The 15,757-nt window shown below is 50.7% G+C and overlaps 3 protein-coding genes across 3 annotated transcripts in view; 2 read left to right on the forward strand and 1 right to left on the reverse strand.

The window, feature by feature from the left end:
- Positions 1 to 15,757, forward strand: part of LOC130266098 (zinc finger protein OZF-like) — a 793,423-nt gene that overhangs the window by 722,928 nt on the left and 54,738 nt on the right. The gene's annotated exons all lie outside the window — the stretch shown is intronic.
- The window catches only part of LOC130266127 (uncharacterized), a 1,034,314-nt gene that overhangs the window by 446,318 nt on the left and 572,239 nt on the right, over positions 1 to 15,757 (reverse strand). The gene's annotated exons all lie outside the window — the stretch shown is intronic.
- On the forward strand, positions 6,428 to 7,428 carry LOC130266155 (olfactory receptor 14I1-like). Its single transcript, XM_056515500.1, has one exon. The coding sequence runs from the start codon at positions 6,499 to 6,501 to the stop codon at positions 7,426 to 7,428; it is 930 nt and encodes a 309-aa protein (XP_056371475.1). The 5' UTR covers positions 6,428 to 6,498.

The following is a 15,757-nucleotide window of genomic DNA, read 5'->3' on the forward strand; positions in this document are numbered from 1 at the left end:
CAACACAACACAGTGACGTAGATTTTAGGAATAGAAATGAGGAGGAGCGTTCTAGAAGATTCTGTATTAATATGTATTAGCAAACAGTATATAAGTGAGATTTTCAGCTTGACTGATTTGGTACAGTGTGAGAGGAATGGCCCTGCCCGTACCCGGTCGGGGTATCCCCCAGTCAGTTTAGCTTATGATTTATTTGAACCTCAAACATCAATTATATACTAAAATACTGGCAAATTTTGTATTTACTCAAATTTATGTAACTAATATATTTTGATTGTATTCATTTATATACAACTGCTAATATTAATAAATTGCTGCTAAATTTAACTTTGTTGTTTAATTAATTGGACAAAATCGAGCATATCCAAATATCCATTTATAACAATTGCATCACAGTGCTCTCCTTGGTTTCATAAAGCCCAGGTTTGTCACAACAGTCTCAGGATATTCCATTGCAACACAATTGCCTCCAACACTCTATAAGGCTGCACCATGAAACAGTGGACACGTCCATGGGATTCCACTGGGTAACAATGTTCTCTTGTGTTCCATTAGGCCTGGCTCTGTCACAATGGACACTTGCTAGCATGAGCCTCGGAAATGTCCCATTGGCACTGTGTTCCATCAGGCCCTGCTGTCTTGAAAATTTTCCTGTTGTTCCAGCACATTCCATTGCCTCACAATAGTCTCCTTGGTTGCATAAGGCCCCTCTGTGTCACAATGCAGCCTTGGTTTCTTGAGATTCTCTTATGTCACAACGGTCTCCTCTGTTCCATTAGGCCTGGTTGTGTCACAGTGGACACAACACATTGGTTCCATGACCAATGGCAATGTCCCAGTGGCATCTGTGTTCCATGAAACCTGTCAGTTTGTTCCACGGATTCCATGGAGTCACAATGGTCACTTGGGTTCCATGAGACCCTGCTGTTTTGACAATTGACACTTGGCTCCATCAGATTCCACTGCCCCACAATAGCTCTCCTGGGTTCCAAGAGGCCCCACTGTGTCACATGGCCCCTTGTTTCCACGAGCCTTGGCATGGTCCCACTTTCCCCTAGGTCCTGAGGCTGTGCCGTGTTCACAACTGACACTTGCTTCCATGAGATTCCATTGCATCAGAATGGTCCCCATGTTTCCATGAGGCTGTGACACATCACAATGGACACTGGACTCCACAAGACCTGGCAATGTCCCAGTGGCACCTGTGTCCTGTGAGGCCCCAATTGGTTAAAGTAGAGCCTTGGATCCGTGATATTCCAGGTTGTCCCAATGGTCTGCAGGGTTCCATGAGGTGTGCTGTGTCACAGTGGACACTGAGTTCCACGTGCCCTGGCAATATCCAAGGGGCACCTGGCTTCCATGAGGCCCAGCTGCATTTACAGCTGATGGTTCCCCAGACTGCCTTGGGTCACAGTGCTCTCCTGGGTGCCATGAGGCCCTGCTGTGCAATAATGGAGCCTTGTTTCCACTAAGCCAGGCAAAGACCCAGTGGCATCTGTGTGCTATGAGGCCCCACTTGGCCAAAGTACAGCCTTGGGTTGATGTGGGTGAGGATCCATAGTGACACAGAGTGCACAGGAGAGATGTTTTAATTTAAACAGCCTTTTCAAGCAGTTCGCCCATTATCAGTTACAGTGTTTTATAGCATAACAAACATAATTCAACCAACCATCATACACCACAATGCAAACGTGCGATGATTATATAACATGTTTTTCTACTCCTAATTCAGCTGAGTCCCACAGACCTTTTCTACTTAGCTGAAAAAACAGGCCTGAGGCATGATTTTACAAGGCCTTCCTGTTGCTATAGAGGCGTGTGCGGCGTGCAAGACACACACTATACTTCAGAAGGCTAACATCTGTTTATTACAACAACAGGCTGTCTTTTATACACTCTACAAAGTTTACAATTTGTTCCTTGGCCACAGTAGATTAACATAACTTTCATTGGTGTAAAACCCACCTACGCCTCTGTTTTTCCCAAGACTTTTCTAAAAAAGTTTTCCACAGCTGCAGGTTTCTTCTCGCTTATTGTCTTTTTCTTCTTCTCTTCTTCATCTCCAGGCCAACAGCCTTGGTCAGGGAATACTTCTCAAAACAAATCTCATTCATTAACCCTCTCTAAACCACAGATCATCCGTGGATCCTAATATATCTCCCTTTTAAAAAGTTTACTTATCAGAAATAGGTTGACAATTGACCCCCTTGAGATTCCATTGTATCACAATGGTCTCCTGGGTTCCGTATGGTCACACCACGAAACACTGGGCACTTTATTCCATGAGTTTCCATTCCATCACAATGGTCTCTTGTATTCCATGAGGCCTTGCTGTGTCCCTAGGAAACCTTTGTTCCACATTTTTTCAATGGTCTCCAGTGCTCTGTTGAGGTCACAATATGAAATAGTGGACCTTTGCTTCCATGTGATTCCACGGTGTCACAATTGTCTCCTGGGCTCCATGAGTCCATGCTGTGTTTATAATTAACACTTGGTTCCCCAAGATTCCATGGTGTCACTGTCTCTCCTGTGGTTCACGAGGCTGTGCTGTGTCACAATGGGCACTTGCTCCCTCCAAGACTGAAAATGTCCCAGTGGCACAGGGTTTCCATCAGGCTGCACTTTGTCACAATGGGGCCTTGGTTCCATGAGAATCCATTGTGCCACAAGGTTCTTCTTAGTTTTATGAGAGCTTGATATGTTGACAATTGACCCTTGGTTCCTTGAGGTTCCATTGCATCACAGTGTTCTGCTTGGTTCCATCTGGCCCAGCTTTGTCAATATGGAGCCTTGATTCCATGCATTTCCAGTGAATCACAACTGTCTCTTGGATTCCACGAGGCCCTGCTGGGTAGCAGTGGAGTTTTTCTGCCATGAGTTTCCATTGCAGCACAATGGTCTCCAGCATTCCATGAGCCTCCGCTGTAAAACAGTGGGCACTTGGTTCCATGAGTTTCCATTCCATCAGGATGATCTCTTGCATTCCATGAGGCCCTGCAGTGTCACAGTGGAGCCGTTGTTCCATGTGTTCCCATTTTGACACAGTGGTCTCCAGCGCTCTATGAGGCTGTGCTGTGAAACTGTGGGCACTTGGTTCCATGAGATTCCATGTTGTCACTATCAGGAAAATCCACAAACGCCTTAGGTTTGTGTCCAGAAAGGAAACAGAGCACACCTTCAACTTTATTTGAATAAAGGGAGAGAGTTCATGGGGCACACAACCACAGGGTTTTCTCTGTTGAGGTTTCAGAGGGCTCAGCTTCCTTTTATCCTGAACTCCTGGCCACAAGTTGCCCTTTTTCTTTCACCATTGGCTGAGTCACTAGGAAGGTACAGCCTTCCTGAACATCCTGCCCCATATCCTCCTTGAACCTGGCATTCCCCCTGAAGTTCAGAAGTTCAGCCTTGTGCAGACCCTTTGCTTCAGGAGCCAAGCTGCCTGAGCCCCATAACAAACCTGCTGCCCAAAGTCAGTAGAAACATTATGACCTATTTCAAAGACAATGACACCCATCCCTTCACCCATCAAATGATTTGTAATGACACTAACACACATCTTTCCTCTCACATTGATGCTTACTGTGCTGGTGACAGTCTTTTAAACCCAGCCTTCAGCCTGACCTCTCTGCTGTTGTAGTTCCATGCCCAGAGGTTGTTGTCTCTTCCCCCTTCCATGGGCTGGCCAGTGTTCAGCCATGTCCAGGACAGCAGGGCTCCATCCCACGTCACTGTGACCTGGGAAGACAAAAACCATCACTCCAAATATCCCCATTCTTCCTTCTTCCCAGGCATTTGGCCCTGCCAGTGGGTCTTGCTGCTGGCTGCCACAGGGAAAAGGAGACCACAGTGACACTGTGGGACCCCATGGAACCAAACATCCATTGTGACACTACAGAACCTCACAGAACCATGGGGCCTTTGTGACACTGCAAGGCCTCAGGGAACGAAGGAGTCCAAAGGTCTCAAACATTCTTTGCAGGGGTCTGCCTTTGGGAATGGGAACCTCCGTGGTGGCACCTTGGGGTGCAACACACTAATGGAAGGTGTCTGTTTTCAATGATAAAATTCAGGAGTTTTAGATTCCTTAAAAAAAAATAAATAAAAGGAAAACCATATCTTTTCCTGAGTGCAGACAGTTCTCCAAGCAAAGCAGGTCCCAGGTGAGGGAGGGCAGACAGGATGAGGTTGGGAAATGTGGAGCAAGGCTGTCCACACTGGGTCAGACCTCAAGGCACAGCTTCTCTGAGCAGGCCAGACCTCCTGAGGAGAGACCCTGGATCAATTTCAATCAGTGAATGCTGCAGTCAACTCTGCTCTAAAGAAAAACAGTTATGAAAGATATCCTTTAAAACAGGAATACATATTTCTTTGAAATATTTCTCCATAACTGCAGCAGCAAACCTTCCTGATGAACTGCACCAGACCAGAGGGAAATCAAGGCAGAGCCATGGTTTTTCAGAACTTGCTGGATCCAAATGAGCCCCAAGGTGCATTTGGTGCTGAGCCCTAGAACCTCAGGGCCTGAGTGGAGTTTGCAAAACCCATTCCAGGAATCAAAGTCAGAAGAAAAACCCAAAGTGTCTCAAAGCATTAATGGGTCCCACTGAAGTCCATCCCTCACACAGGCTCCTCATGGACTCCTTGGAGGAGAGAATTGGAGGCCATGATTGCCCAAAACCTCTCAGAGTGTCAGAGACAAAAGGAAAAAGGGAAGTACCTCAAAAAATTGAAGTACCTTGAAGTGTTAATGAGCCGCACTGAGTGTTCTTACTGACAAAAGCTCTCAAGAGATTAATTAAAGCAGGTAATTGGAGGCCATGATTGCACAAAGCTCTCAGAGGCTCCAAGGCAAAACAAAACCCAAACTCCTTTGAAAAACCTGCAGTCCCTGGGAGCATGAAGGAGCCCCCAGGGCCATTCCTGACCAAGGCTCCCCAGGGACTGGTCCCAGCAGATCCCTGAGGCCACTGGGAAGTGGGGGGGATGCTGAGGGCAGGACAAGGGGTGACAGTGCCCAGCCTTGCTGGAGCGGTGCCAGGAGGCCCCAGTGGCTCAGGACAAGGTGTCTCCTCACAGCCCTTGGTGGCACAGACCCTGCTGTGCCCCAGGGCACCAAGACTTGGCTTCTCTTTGTCCCCACTTGTCATCTCTGCCTCCAGTTTCCAGCCCTAACTGGAATCTGGAGACACTTTCTCAGTCCCTAAGTGGGACCCATTAAAACTTTAAGAAATTTTGGAGTTTGATTCTAACTTGGAGGTCTTGAGAGGTTTCTTCACCTCCCTCAGAGGGACTGATGTTCAGGGCCTCAGAACAAGCCCCCAAGAGGGTCATTATATTCTTTGAACTGTGTCTGTACTGCTAAACTGGGCTGGGCTCCTGGCACAGAAGGAGATGCTGGAAACCCAGAAGAGCTTCAAAAACACATTTCTCTTGCTGAGCAGCTCTTCTCCCAGCCCAGCAGAGCTGGGGAACTGCCTGCAGCCACCCCAGGCACAGCGCAGAGGCACAGAGAGCTTCAATCAGTCAGGGCTGGGAAGATGCTCAGAAGTGGCTGGGGCAGAATCACTCCCAGCCCTTGACACAGGAACCCTCTGGCTGCAGGACAATGCAGCTGCAGCTCCTGCAGTGATCTCCTAAAGCTGGAACATCCCAATGCCTACAGACTCCGTGAGTACATTCTCTGATTCTCTCTTGTGCAGAGCAGCCAGGGGTGCCCAGGGCTGTCCTGCAGAGCAGGGTCCTGCAGCCCAGGGTGCTGTGCTGGAGCAGGGACTCTGCTGCCTGCCAGGGACAGCTCTCAGCCAGCCCTGGGAGCTGCTCACAGCACTGGGGACAAGGTCTGGGTGGATGAAAACAGCTGGTAAGGCTTGCGAGTGTTCTCCTTGTGTGGTGAGGATGCTGCATTGTTCAGGACTGCTCCCAGCATGACATTTAACTCGAGAAGGTTTCCAAGTAGATTATACAGGGAGCACAGTGAGGCAGGGACTGCATAAAAGGGAAAATCTTACTTTTTTAATCTGCTGCTCTGGGTTGTCTTGATGGGAAATTGCATATAGATATTAATCTCTCTAATCAGGCTGGAAAAAAAAAAAAAAAAAAAAAATCTCAGATCTCAATAAACCAGCACAGGTCAGGAATCATCACAGAGTCTATTACAGGCAGAATCAGTGCCGCTTTTCCCACCTCCTCAGGGTTGCTGTGACATTGCCATGAGAGCCTGCAGAAGCAGCGCTGGCCCTGGGCAGTGCCCTGGGCTGGGAGGGGTCTGCAGGGAAGAGCTGAGACCCTAGGACTGGGCTGGACTCTGGCAGCACTGGCAGGGCCCAGCCCTGGGCACAGGGAAGCAGCTGCTGGCAGGGACAGCTCCAGGCAGCAGAACCCTGGGCAGGCAGTGGGGGGAAAGTGCCACCAAGCTGGGCTGGGATATTTAAAGTCCTCTCCAAACTGAGCTATTCTATGGTTACTTTTCTTACAGGTCCCCAGGTCCAGCCACAATAAATGTCCAACAGCAGCTCCATCAGCCACTTCCTCCTGCTGCCATTGGCAGACATGCGGCAGCTGCAGCTCCTGCACTTCTGCCTCTTCCTGGGCATCTCCCTGGCTGCCCTCCTGGGCAACGGCCTCATCATCAGCGCCGTAGCCTGCGGCCACCACCTGCACACCCCCATGTTCTTCTTCCTGCTCAACCTGGCCCTCACTGACCTGGGCTGCATCTGCACCACTGTGCCCAAAGCCATGCACAATTCCCTCTGGGACACCAGGAACATCTCCTACTCAGGATGTGCTGCACAGGTGTTCTTTCTGTTCTTCATATCAGCAGAGTATTTCCTCCTGACCATCATGTGCTACGACCGCTACGTGTCCATCTGCAAACCCCTGCACTACGGGACCCTTCTGGGCAGCAGAGCTTGTGCCCACATGGCAGCAGCTGCCTGGGCCAGTGCCTTTCTCTATTCACTGCTGCACACAGCCAATACATTTTCCCTGCCTCTGTGCCGTGGCAATGCCCTGGGCCAGTTCTTCTGTGAAATCCCTCATATCCTCAAGCTCTCCTGCTCCAAATCCTTTTTCAGGGAACTTGGGCTTCTCTCTGTTAGTGCCTGTTTTTTATTTGGATGTTTTGTGTTCATTGTTTCCTCCTATGTGCAGATCTTCAGGGCTGTGCTGAGGATCCCCTCTGAGCAGGGACAGCACAAAGCCTTTTCCACCTGCCTCCCTCACCTGGCTGTGGTCTCATTGTTTGTCAGCACTGGTATATTTACCTACCTGAAGTCCCCCTCCATCTCCTTGCCATCCCTGGATCTGGCACTTTCAGTTCTGTACTCAGTGGTGCCTCCAGCACTGAATCCAGTCATTTACAGCCTGAGGAACCAGGAGCTCAAGGATGGCCTGAGGAAAATGGTATTGAATGCTTTTCAGCAGCAATAAACTCTCTTTCCTCTTTATAGCTTTTTTGATGTTACTCATTAAAGCCCATTCTGCACCTTGTGATTTTCTGCGAGCACAGATATTTTATTTTTGGAAATTTGTTCACAGGAAAGTCTTTGTCTGTACTATTTTTAATTCAGTATTGGCATTTCTAGTGTGAACCACAGACTGTGTAACCCAGGAGTTTTATTACATATGTGCTTACACAAAATAAAGAACTCTGTAGTGCCATGTTCTCCTGACAGTTTTCCTCCCAGACTTCTCTGGAGCTGCAGGGTCGGTGCCTCTGGAAATACCTAGGGTGAAAAGGGAACCCCAGTGCTCCTCACTGACAGGCAGCTCCAAGACTTCTGCTCCATAACCTCCCCTTCCTTCACTTCCACACTCCCCGTTCAGAGCCCCTGTGTTGGTTTCAGGCCTCAGGGCTCTCTCAGCTTGGTCCCTGTCCTGCTGTGTGACTGTCCAGGCACTGCAGGCAGGGACAGGCCATGGGCACTGCTGGGACAGAGCTGGGCTCTGCAACAGCATTTCCATCATGCAAGGGCATCTCCCCAGTGCAGGGCCTGAAAGCTTCAATCTCCTTCCCCATTTGCTCTCAAGGACGCTCCCAACACAGAGCCCTGGAGAGGAAAACAGCAGTGACAGCAAAAGTGTGGCAGTGTTCAGGGTGGGGCTGTCCCAGCAGTGTCCCTGCAGAGCCAGCCCTGCTTCCAGCAGTGGCCTCTCACCCCAGGGCACAGAGGTTGCTCTTCCTTGCCTGGAGGGACATCAAGTGACCGGGTCAGGGTCTGTGTTTGCAGTGCAGGGACATTCCACAGCCCTGAACATCCTGTGTGTGTGTGAGGGGACATAAACCCAGTGAGCACAAACACCTTCAGCTGTTGCTGGACTTTCCAGAGAGTAACATCCCCTGGGAACCCCTGGATGCAGGGCTGGGATGAGCTCCTGTGCCCAGAGCTCCAGTGTCCATCCCTCTGGCTGTGGGGCACCTTGGGCCGGGGCAGGGCAGGGTGACACCAGCAGGGCTGAGGTCCCTGCCAGGCTCCGGCAGTGGCAGCAGAGCCCTGGGAGCCCCTGGCCCTGCTGCAATGAACTGTCTGTGTGTGTGCCAGGGAAGGACTCGTGCCCCTGGACACCCCTGGGGCTGTGAGCAGGGCATGAGCCCAGCTCAGGGGTGGGCACCTGATAGAGCCCTGACATTTCTGGGGGTGCCCATAAGAGCAGAGTTGGGCAAGGTGGCTGTGGTTAAACTCCTCTGGGCATCCAATGACAACAGAGTGTCTCTGTCACTGTCCCTCCTCACTCAGAAAACAGGAGAAAAGAAGGTGAAAAAATTGTGGGTCACCCTAAAGGGAGATGAATGTTAGGGGGACTAAAAAGCAAAGGCCAAATGCAGAAGCAAGGAAGACCATGGAGGGACAAGCATTCAGCACATGTAATGGTTGCTCTGGATGACAAATGTATAAATACAGAAAATCCAGAGGCCCTCTTGTCCTCCTCATTTCCCTGCTGATCAGGACATCCCATGGAATGGAAGATCCCTTGGGTCAGTCCAGCCCAGTTGTCCCATCCCTGTGTCCCCAGGAACACTTGCCCACCCCCAGCCCATTATTTGGTGTATTGTACAGATGCCTCCTGTGGGGCCAGCCCTGCTCAGGGACAGCCAAAGCCTTGGGATGGGACCAAACCCACTCCAGCCATGAAAGCCAAGCACAGCAGGGCAGGGGCTGCTCTGGGCAAAGGGAACTCCAGCCCAGCCACACCCAGGCCAAGGGGGCTCAGGGGGCTCTTCCCACCTCTGTTATTCCACAATTCAGTGAATCTTTTCCTTGGAGAGCTCTCTGAAGACAGAATTGACAGATAGGCAGCAGTACAAACACAGCAGCTCCTGTGAGGAATGAACCCTCCCAGGACAATTGGCTGTGGCAGGAGAAGCACCCAGGAGGAGGAGGATGAGCTCAGTGCATGTGTGTGCATCCCAAGGCACAGAGGGTGAGGGTGGGCAGAGGTCAGGGCAGGGCTGGCAATGGCAGGGCAGAGCCAGGGGCAGTGACATGGGAGTGTGCAGCCTGCAGGGACACAGCAGCAGCTGTGGGACAGAGCAGGACAAGCTGTGCTGGACATGGCCAAGGGCCCTGGCAGGGCTGGCAGTACCCAGGAGAAGCCAAGTCTTGGTGCCCTGGGGCACAGCAGGGTCTGTGCCACAAAGGTCCGTGAGGAGACACCTTGTCCTGAGCCACTGGGGCCTCCTGGCACAGCCCCAGCAAGGCTGGGCACTGTCACCCCTTGTCCTGCCCTCAGCATCCCCCCACATTCCAGTGACCTCAGGGATCTGCTGGGACCAGTCCCTGGGGAGCCTTGGTCAGGAATGGCCCTGGGGTCTCCTTCATGCTCCCAGGGACTGCAGGTTTTTCAGAGGACTTTGGGTTTTGTTTTGCCTTTGAGTCTCTGAGAGCTTTGTGCAACCAGGACCTCCAATTCCTTCCTTCAAGGAGTCCAGGAGGAGCCTGTGTTGGTGAGGAACCTCAGTGGGACTGACACTGAAACTGCATGAAAAAAAAGAAACCCCTGAACAGCATTACTTTCTTCTGGTCAGGATGTTATTGTGGCCAGCATGTGCAATAGAAATCATTCCACCCACACATGCCTGGTTTGTGCAGTGAAAATTATTCCATCACATGTGATCCTTTTCTCGGCTTTTCACATATTCACATTCCAAAAGAAATTCATATTCACTAATCTTAAATTACACAATTCTTAGTATTCGATCTCCTATTGCTGATTGATCCTTTTTGCCATTGTAGAGAATTATGTCCTCATTCTTTGATTGTCTTACCAATCCTTTCCCAGACCAGGTGCCTCCAACCACACTGGGGGTGATGTTCATTAATGTCCGTTTACCTCCCGTGTATCTTTTGGCTTCTCCCAATCTGTACATGTTAAACTCATCAGCCTTTACCCAACCACTGTAAATAGAGTCTTTTGAAAAGAATCTTTAATTCCCCTCCTCCTGGGCAAAGGCAAACAAACCTCTGACTGAAGTTACATTAAAAAAAACCCTGAAAATTGTATCATTTTCAATAATTCCATTTGGTTCAGTAACACAATGCTTACCTTGGCTCCATAAAGCTATGCAGTGTCAGAACTGCCCCTTGGTTCCATGATTTCCTGCAGTGTCACAAAGGTCACTATAATTCCATGAGTCCCCACAGAGTCACAATGCCCCCTCGGTTCCATGTGTCCCTCACTGTTACATGAATCCTTACTTCCATGGGGTCCTGTAGTGTCACAGAGGTCTCCTTGGTTCCATGGTGACACAGTTGCCACAATTTCCATGGTACCACAGCTGCCCCTTGGTCTCATGAGGCCCCACAGTGTCACAATGGCTCATTGCTGCCATGACACCATGATGTGTCACAGTGGTCTCCATGATTCCATACTGCCCTGCAGTGTCACCATGGCCCCTTGGTTCCATGGACCCCACAGTGTCACTGTGGTCCCCTTGGTCCACAAGGCTCTGAAATGTCACACTGGCCCTTTGGTTCCATGAGGTTCGGCAGAATCTCAACTCACTCCTTGGGTCAGCAAGGCCATCCTGTGTCACAGTGCCCATGGTTCCATGAGTTTCCACAGTGTCACCATGGTGTCCTTGGACCTGCAGTATCTCAATGCTCTCCTTGGCACCATCCTGCCCAAATGTCTCAATGGCTTTTTGGTTCCATGAGTTTCCACAGTGCCACAAGGGTCTCCTTGGTGCTATAAGGATACAAAAATTCCACATAAACATTGAGCAACACCTGCTTAACACACCTGGGAGCATCTGTCTGCATTCAAAAGAGGGGATAAAGGTGAGAATGGCACCAGCAGCTTCCACCTGCAACAGAGATCCAGGGAAAGGACAGGGACAGAGAATTCAGTTGAAATACTCAGGGAATTCACAGAATCACAGAATGTCTTAGTTTGAAGGACAGGGGTCTGCCAAGAAAGGCAGAAATTTTCCTTTTAAACAGAGACCCGAACTGCACTTCCCCCAAATATTATAAACGTTTGAATCAAGGACTCTGAGGCAGAGATAAGGGGGTAGGAATAACAGCTCTTTTACTAATATATCCAACCGTACCAGCAGAAACAACAGCAGTTGTTAAAATTACTAACAAAACAGAACAGGTAACTCGGTTCCAGTCCTTTCTTTAGCTGTGAGCACGCTCTCTCTCGGTGGGAGTGGAGGCGGGAAGGGGCGACCGCGGCCGCGCCGGTCTCGGGGGGGGGAAAGCGGCTGGGGCGGGCAGTTCCTCGCTCACCGTTTGGGTTCTGGTGGTCAGCTGTGTCCGCAGAGACTGGAGGCTGGAGCAGGGCAGATGCAGGGCAGGTGATGGCAGAGGGTCTGACCCTTGTGCGTCCGGCCGCGCGGCTCCAAGACCGAGAGGCTCCTCCTCCCCCGCCCCCGGAAACACAAGTCCGCTTCAGAAGCATGAGAGCCCCTCTCCAAGCCGATCCCACCTACCCCTTTTTGTCCAGAGCCCGCAAAGATCCGCGGTGTACCCGGCAGCTCCATTGGCATGACAATGGGAAAAATTCTTTAAATTGACACAGCAATAGGAAAAACACTCAACCCCCAACATTATCTACCCCGAATTTTTTCCATGCCAACATGCTACAGCAAATTAAAACTTTTATATTATATACATACATGCAGTTACAGGCACAGTATCATAGATAGTTTACCCTAGAACAAGGTCTCCTTGGGGTATGCATCGTGTCTGTTCATCCTTTTGCATCACCCACCAAGTGCAACCTGGTCCTTGAGCGAAAACTACCCCACGAACAGGATTGTCTTTGCTGGAGGGAGAGTTTACCCAAACAGGTTTTCTTAACATGCCTCTCAGGTGTACCACAGGGACCTTATTTCCATCTGCTGTTCCCAAGGGCTCAGATTGGGCAGGGCCTGCTCGGTTAGTGGAACCTCGGGTATTCACTAACCATGTGGCCTTTGGTAGATTGATCTCCCAGTTTTTGAAAGTCCCCCTACCAAGTGCCTTTAAGGTGGCTTTAAGCAGGCCATTGCACCGTTCGACTTTCCCAGCTGCTGGTGCATGGTAGGGAATATGATACACCCACTCAATGCCATGTTCTCTAGCCCAGGTGCTTATAAGGCTATTTTTGAAATGAGTCCCGTTGTCTGACTTAATTCTCTCAGGGGTACCATGCCTCCAGAGGACTTGTTTTTTCAGGCCCAAGATGGTGTTCCGAGCAGTGGCATGAGGCACAGCGTAGGTTTCCAACCACCCGGTGGTGGCTTCCACCATGGTCAGCAGATAGCGCTTGCCTTGGCGGGTCTGAGGCAGTGTGATATAGTCAATTTGCCAGGCCTCTCTGTACTTGTACTTGGACCACCGCCCCCCATACCAGAGGGGCTTCACCCGCTTGGCCTGCTTGATGGCAGCGCACGTGTCACAGTCATGGATAACCTGGGAGATGCTGTCCATGGTTAGATTCACCCCTCGTTCTCGTGCCCACTTGTAGGTGGCATCTCTGCCCTGATGACCTGAGGCATTGTGGGCCCATCGAGCCAGGAACAATTTTCCCTTGTGTTCCCAATCTAAGTCTATCTTTGAGACCTCTATCTGTGCAGCCTGATTTACTTGCTCGTTATGGTGGTGTTTTTTATTAGCCCAACTCTTGGGAACATGGGCATACACATGACGGACTTTCACGGGTAGCTTCTCGACCCGAGTGGCGATGTCTTTCCACTCCTCAGCAGCCCAGATTGGTTTTCCTCTACGTTGCCAATCAGCCTTTTTCCACCTCTCCAGCCACCCCCACAGAGCATTGGCTACCATCCAGGAGTCAGTGTAAAGGTAGAGCTTTGGCCATTTCTCTCTCTCAGCAATGTCCAAGGCCAGCTGAACAGCTTTGAGCTCAGCAAGTTGACTTGATCCACCTTTTCCTTCAGTAGCTTGTGCAACCTGTCGAGTGGGGCTCCATACGGCTGCTTTCCACTTCTGGTTCATCTCCACAATGCGACAGGAACCGTCGGTGAAAAGGGCGTAGCATTTTTCATTTGCTGGCAGTTGGTTGTACGGTGGGGCTTTTTCAGCCCGGGTCACTTGTTCCTGCTCCTCTTCGTTAGCGAGACTAAAATCTTCACCTTCTGGCCAGTTTGTAATTATCTCCAAAATCTCAGGGCGATTCGGGTTGCCAATACGGGCGCGCTGCATGATGAGGGCAATCCACTTGCTCTATGTGGCGTCGGTGGCGTGGTGGGTAGAGGGAACCTTTCCTTTGAATATCCACCCCAGCACTGGCAGTCGGGGTGCCAGGAGAAGCTGTGCTTCCGTGCCAATCACCTCTGAGGCAGCTTGAACTCCTTCATAGGCAGCCAAGATTTCCTTTTTTGTGGGAGTGTAATTGGCTTCAGATCCTTTGTAACTTCGGCTCCAGAATCCCAGGGGTCGGCCTCGGGTCTCACCAGGCACCTTCTGCCACAGGCTCCAGGACAGACCATGGTTCCCGGCTGCAGAGTAGAGCACATTCTTTACCTCTGGTCCCGTCCTGACTGGGCCAAGGGCTACTGCATGAGCGATCTCCTGTTTGATCTGGGCAAAGGCTTGCTGCTGCTCAGGGCCCCAGTGGAAATCGTTCTTCTTGCGGGTGACCAGGTAGAGAGGGCTCACAATCTGGCTGTACTCAGGGATGTGCATTCTCTAAAAGCCTATGGCACCTAGGAAAGCTTGTGTTTCCTTCTTGCTTGTTGGTGGAGACATTGCAGTGATCTTATTGATGACCTCAGTGGGGATCTGGCGCCGTCCATCTTGCCACTTCACTCCCAGGAACTGGATTTCTCGGGCAGGTCCTTTGACTTTGCTCTTTTTAATGGCAAAACCGGCTCCCAGCAAAATTTGGATGATCTTCTCTCCCTTCTCAAATACCTCCACTGCTGTGTTTCCCCACACAATGATGTCATCGATGTACTGCAAATGTTCTGGAGCCTCACCCTTTTCCAGTGCAGCCTGGATCAGTCCGTGGCAGATGGTGGGGCTGTGTTTCCACCCCTGGGGCAGTCGGTTCCAGGTGTACTGCACGCCCCTCCAGGTGAAAGCAAACTGAGGCCTGCACTCTGCTGCCAAAGGAATGGAGAAAAACGCATTGGCAATGTCAATGGTGGCATACCACCTTGCTGCCTTGGACTCCAGCTCATACTGCAGCTCCAGCATGTCCGGCACGGCAGCGCTCAGCGGTGGAGTCACTTCATTCAAGGCACGATAGTCTACAGTTAGTCTCCATTCTTCATTAGATTTTCGCACAGGCCAGATGGGGCTGTTGAAGGGTGAGTGGGCTTTGCTCACCACCCCTTGGCTCTCCAGCTCACGGATCATCTTGTGGATGGGGATCACAGCATTTCAATTTGTCCGGTACTGCCGGCGGTGCACTGTCATGGTGGCAATTGGTACCTGTTGCTCTGTCACTTTCAGGAGCCCCACTGCAGATGGGTTTTCTGATAGTCCAGGCAAGGTGTTCAACTGCTTAATGCTCTCTGTTGCTACAGCAGCTATTCCGAAAGCCCACCTGAACCCCTTTGGGTCTTTGTAGTAGCCATTCCTGAGGAAATCTATGCCTAGAATACGTGGTGCCCCTGGGCCAGTTACAATAGGATGTTTCTGCCATCCCTTCCCTGTCAGGCTAATTTCAGCTTCCAGCAAAGTGAATTCCTGTGATCCCCCCGTCACCCCAACAATAGAAACAGGTACCTTCCCCACATGTTCTGATGGTATCAGGGTGCATTGTGAACCAGTATTAACTAGCACTATATGCTCCTGTGGCTTTGATGTGCCAGGCCATCGCACCCACACTGTCCAATAGATCCTGTCATCCCATGCCTCTCCCTGGCTAGAGGCAGGGCCCCTCTAGCCCTGGTTATTATTTCTTTCCTGGGCATACATAGTGGAGGTTCCTTCCAGGGGATCTGACAGATCATCCTCCCTTCTGTGATACCCTGCACCTTTACCATGGGAGGTTGAGGCTACCTTCATCTTAGCACGGTTCCCTCGGTTAGCATTTCCCTCCCTGAGCTGACGCACCCGTGCTGCCAGGACAGAAGTGGGGTTCCCATCCCATTTTTCCATGTCTTCTCCATGGTCTCTCAGGAAAAACACAGGTCAGCTCGTGGGGTGTACCCTCTCTCCCTAGCTGGGGGGCGTTGGGTTCTAGATTTGGGGCCTATGACTCGCACTGGTGCTGCACTGATCTTTCTTATCTCCTCTCTTATCTCCTCCCTCATCTCCTCCCTCATCTCCTCCCTCATCTCCTCCCTCATCCCCTCCATCCTGTT

This window comes from Oenanthe melanoleuca, unplaced genomic scaffold, assembly GCF_029582105.1.
Source record: "Oenanthe melanoleuca isolate GR-GAL-2019-014 unplaced genomic scaffold, OMel1.0 S001, whole genome shotgun sequence".
Classification (NCBI taxonomy): Eukaryota; Metazoa; Chordata; class Aves; order Passeriformes; family Muscicapidae; genus Oenanthe; species Oenanthe melanoleuca.

What these genes read in the sequence shown, in the direction of transcription:
- LOC130266155 (XM_056515500.1), top strand. Translation starts at nt 6,499, where the DNA reads ATGTCCAACAGCAGCTCCATCAGCCACTTCCTCCTGCTGCCATTGGCA.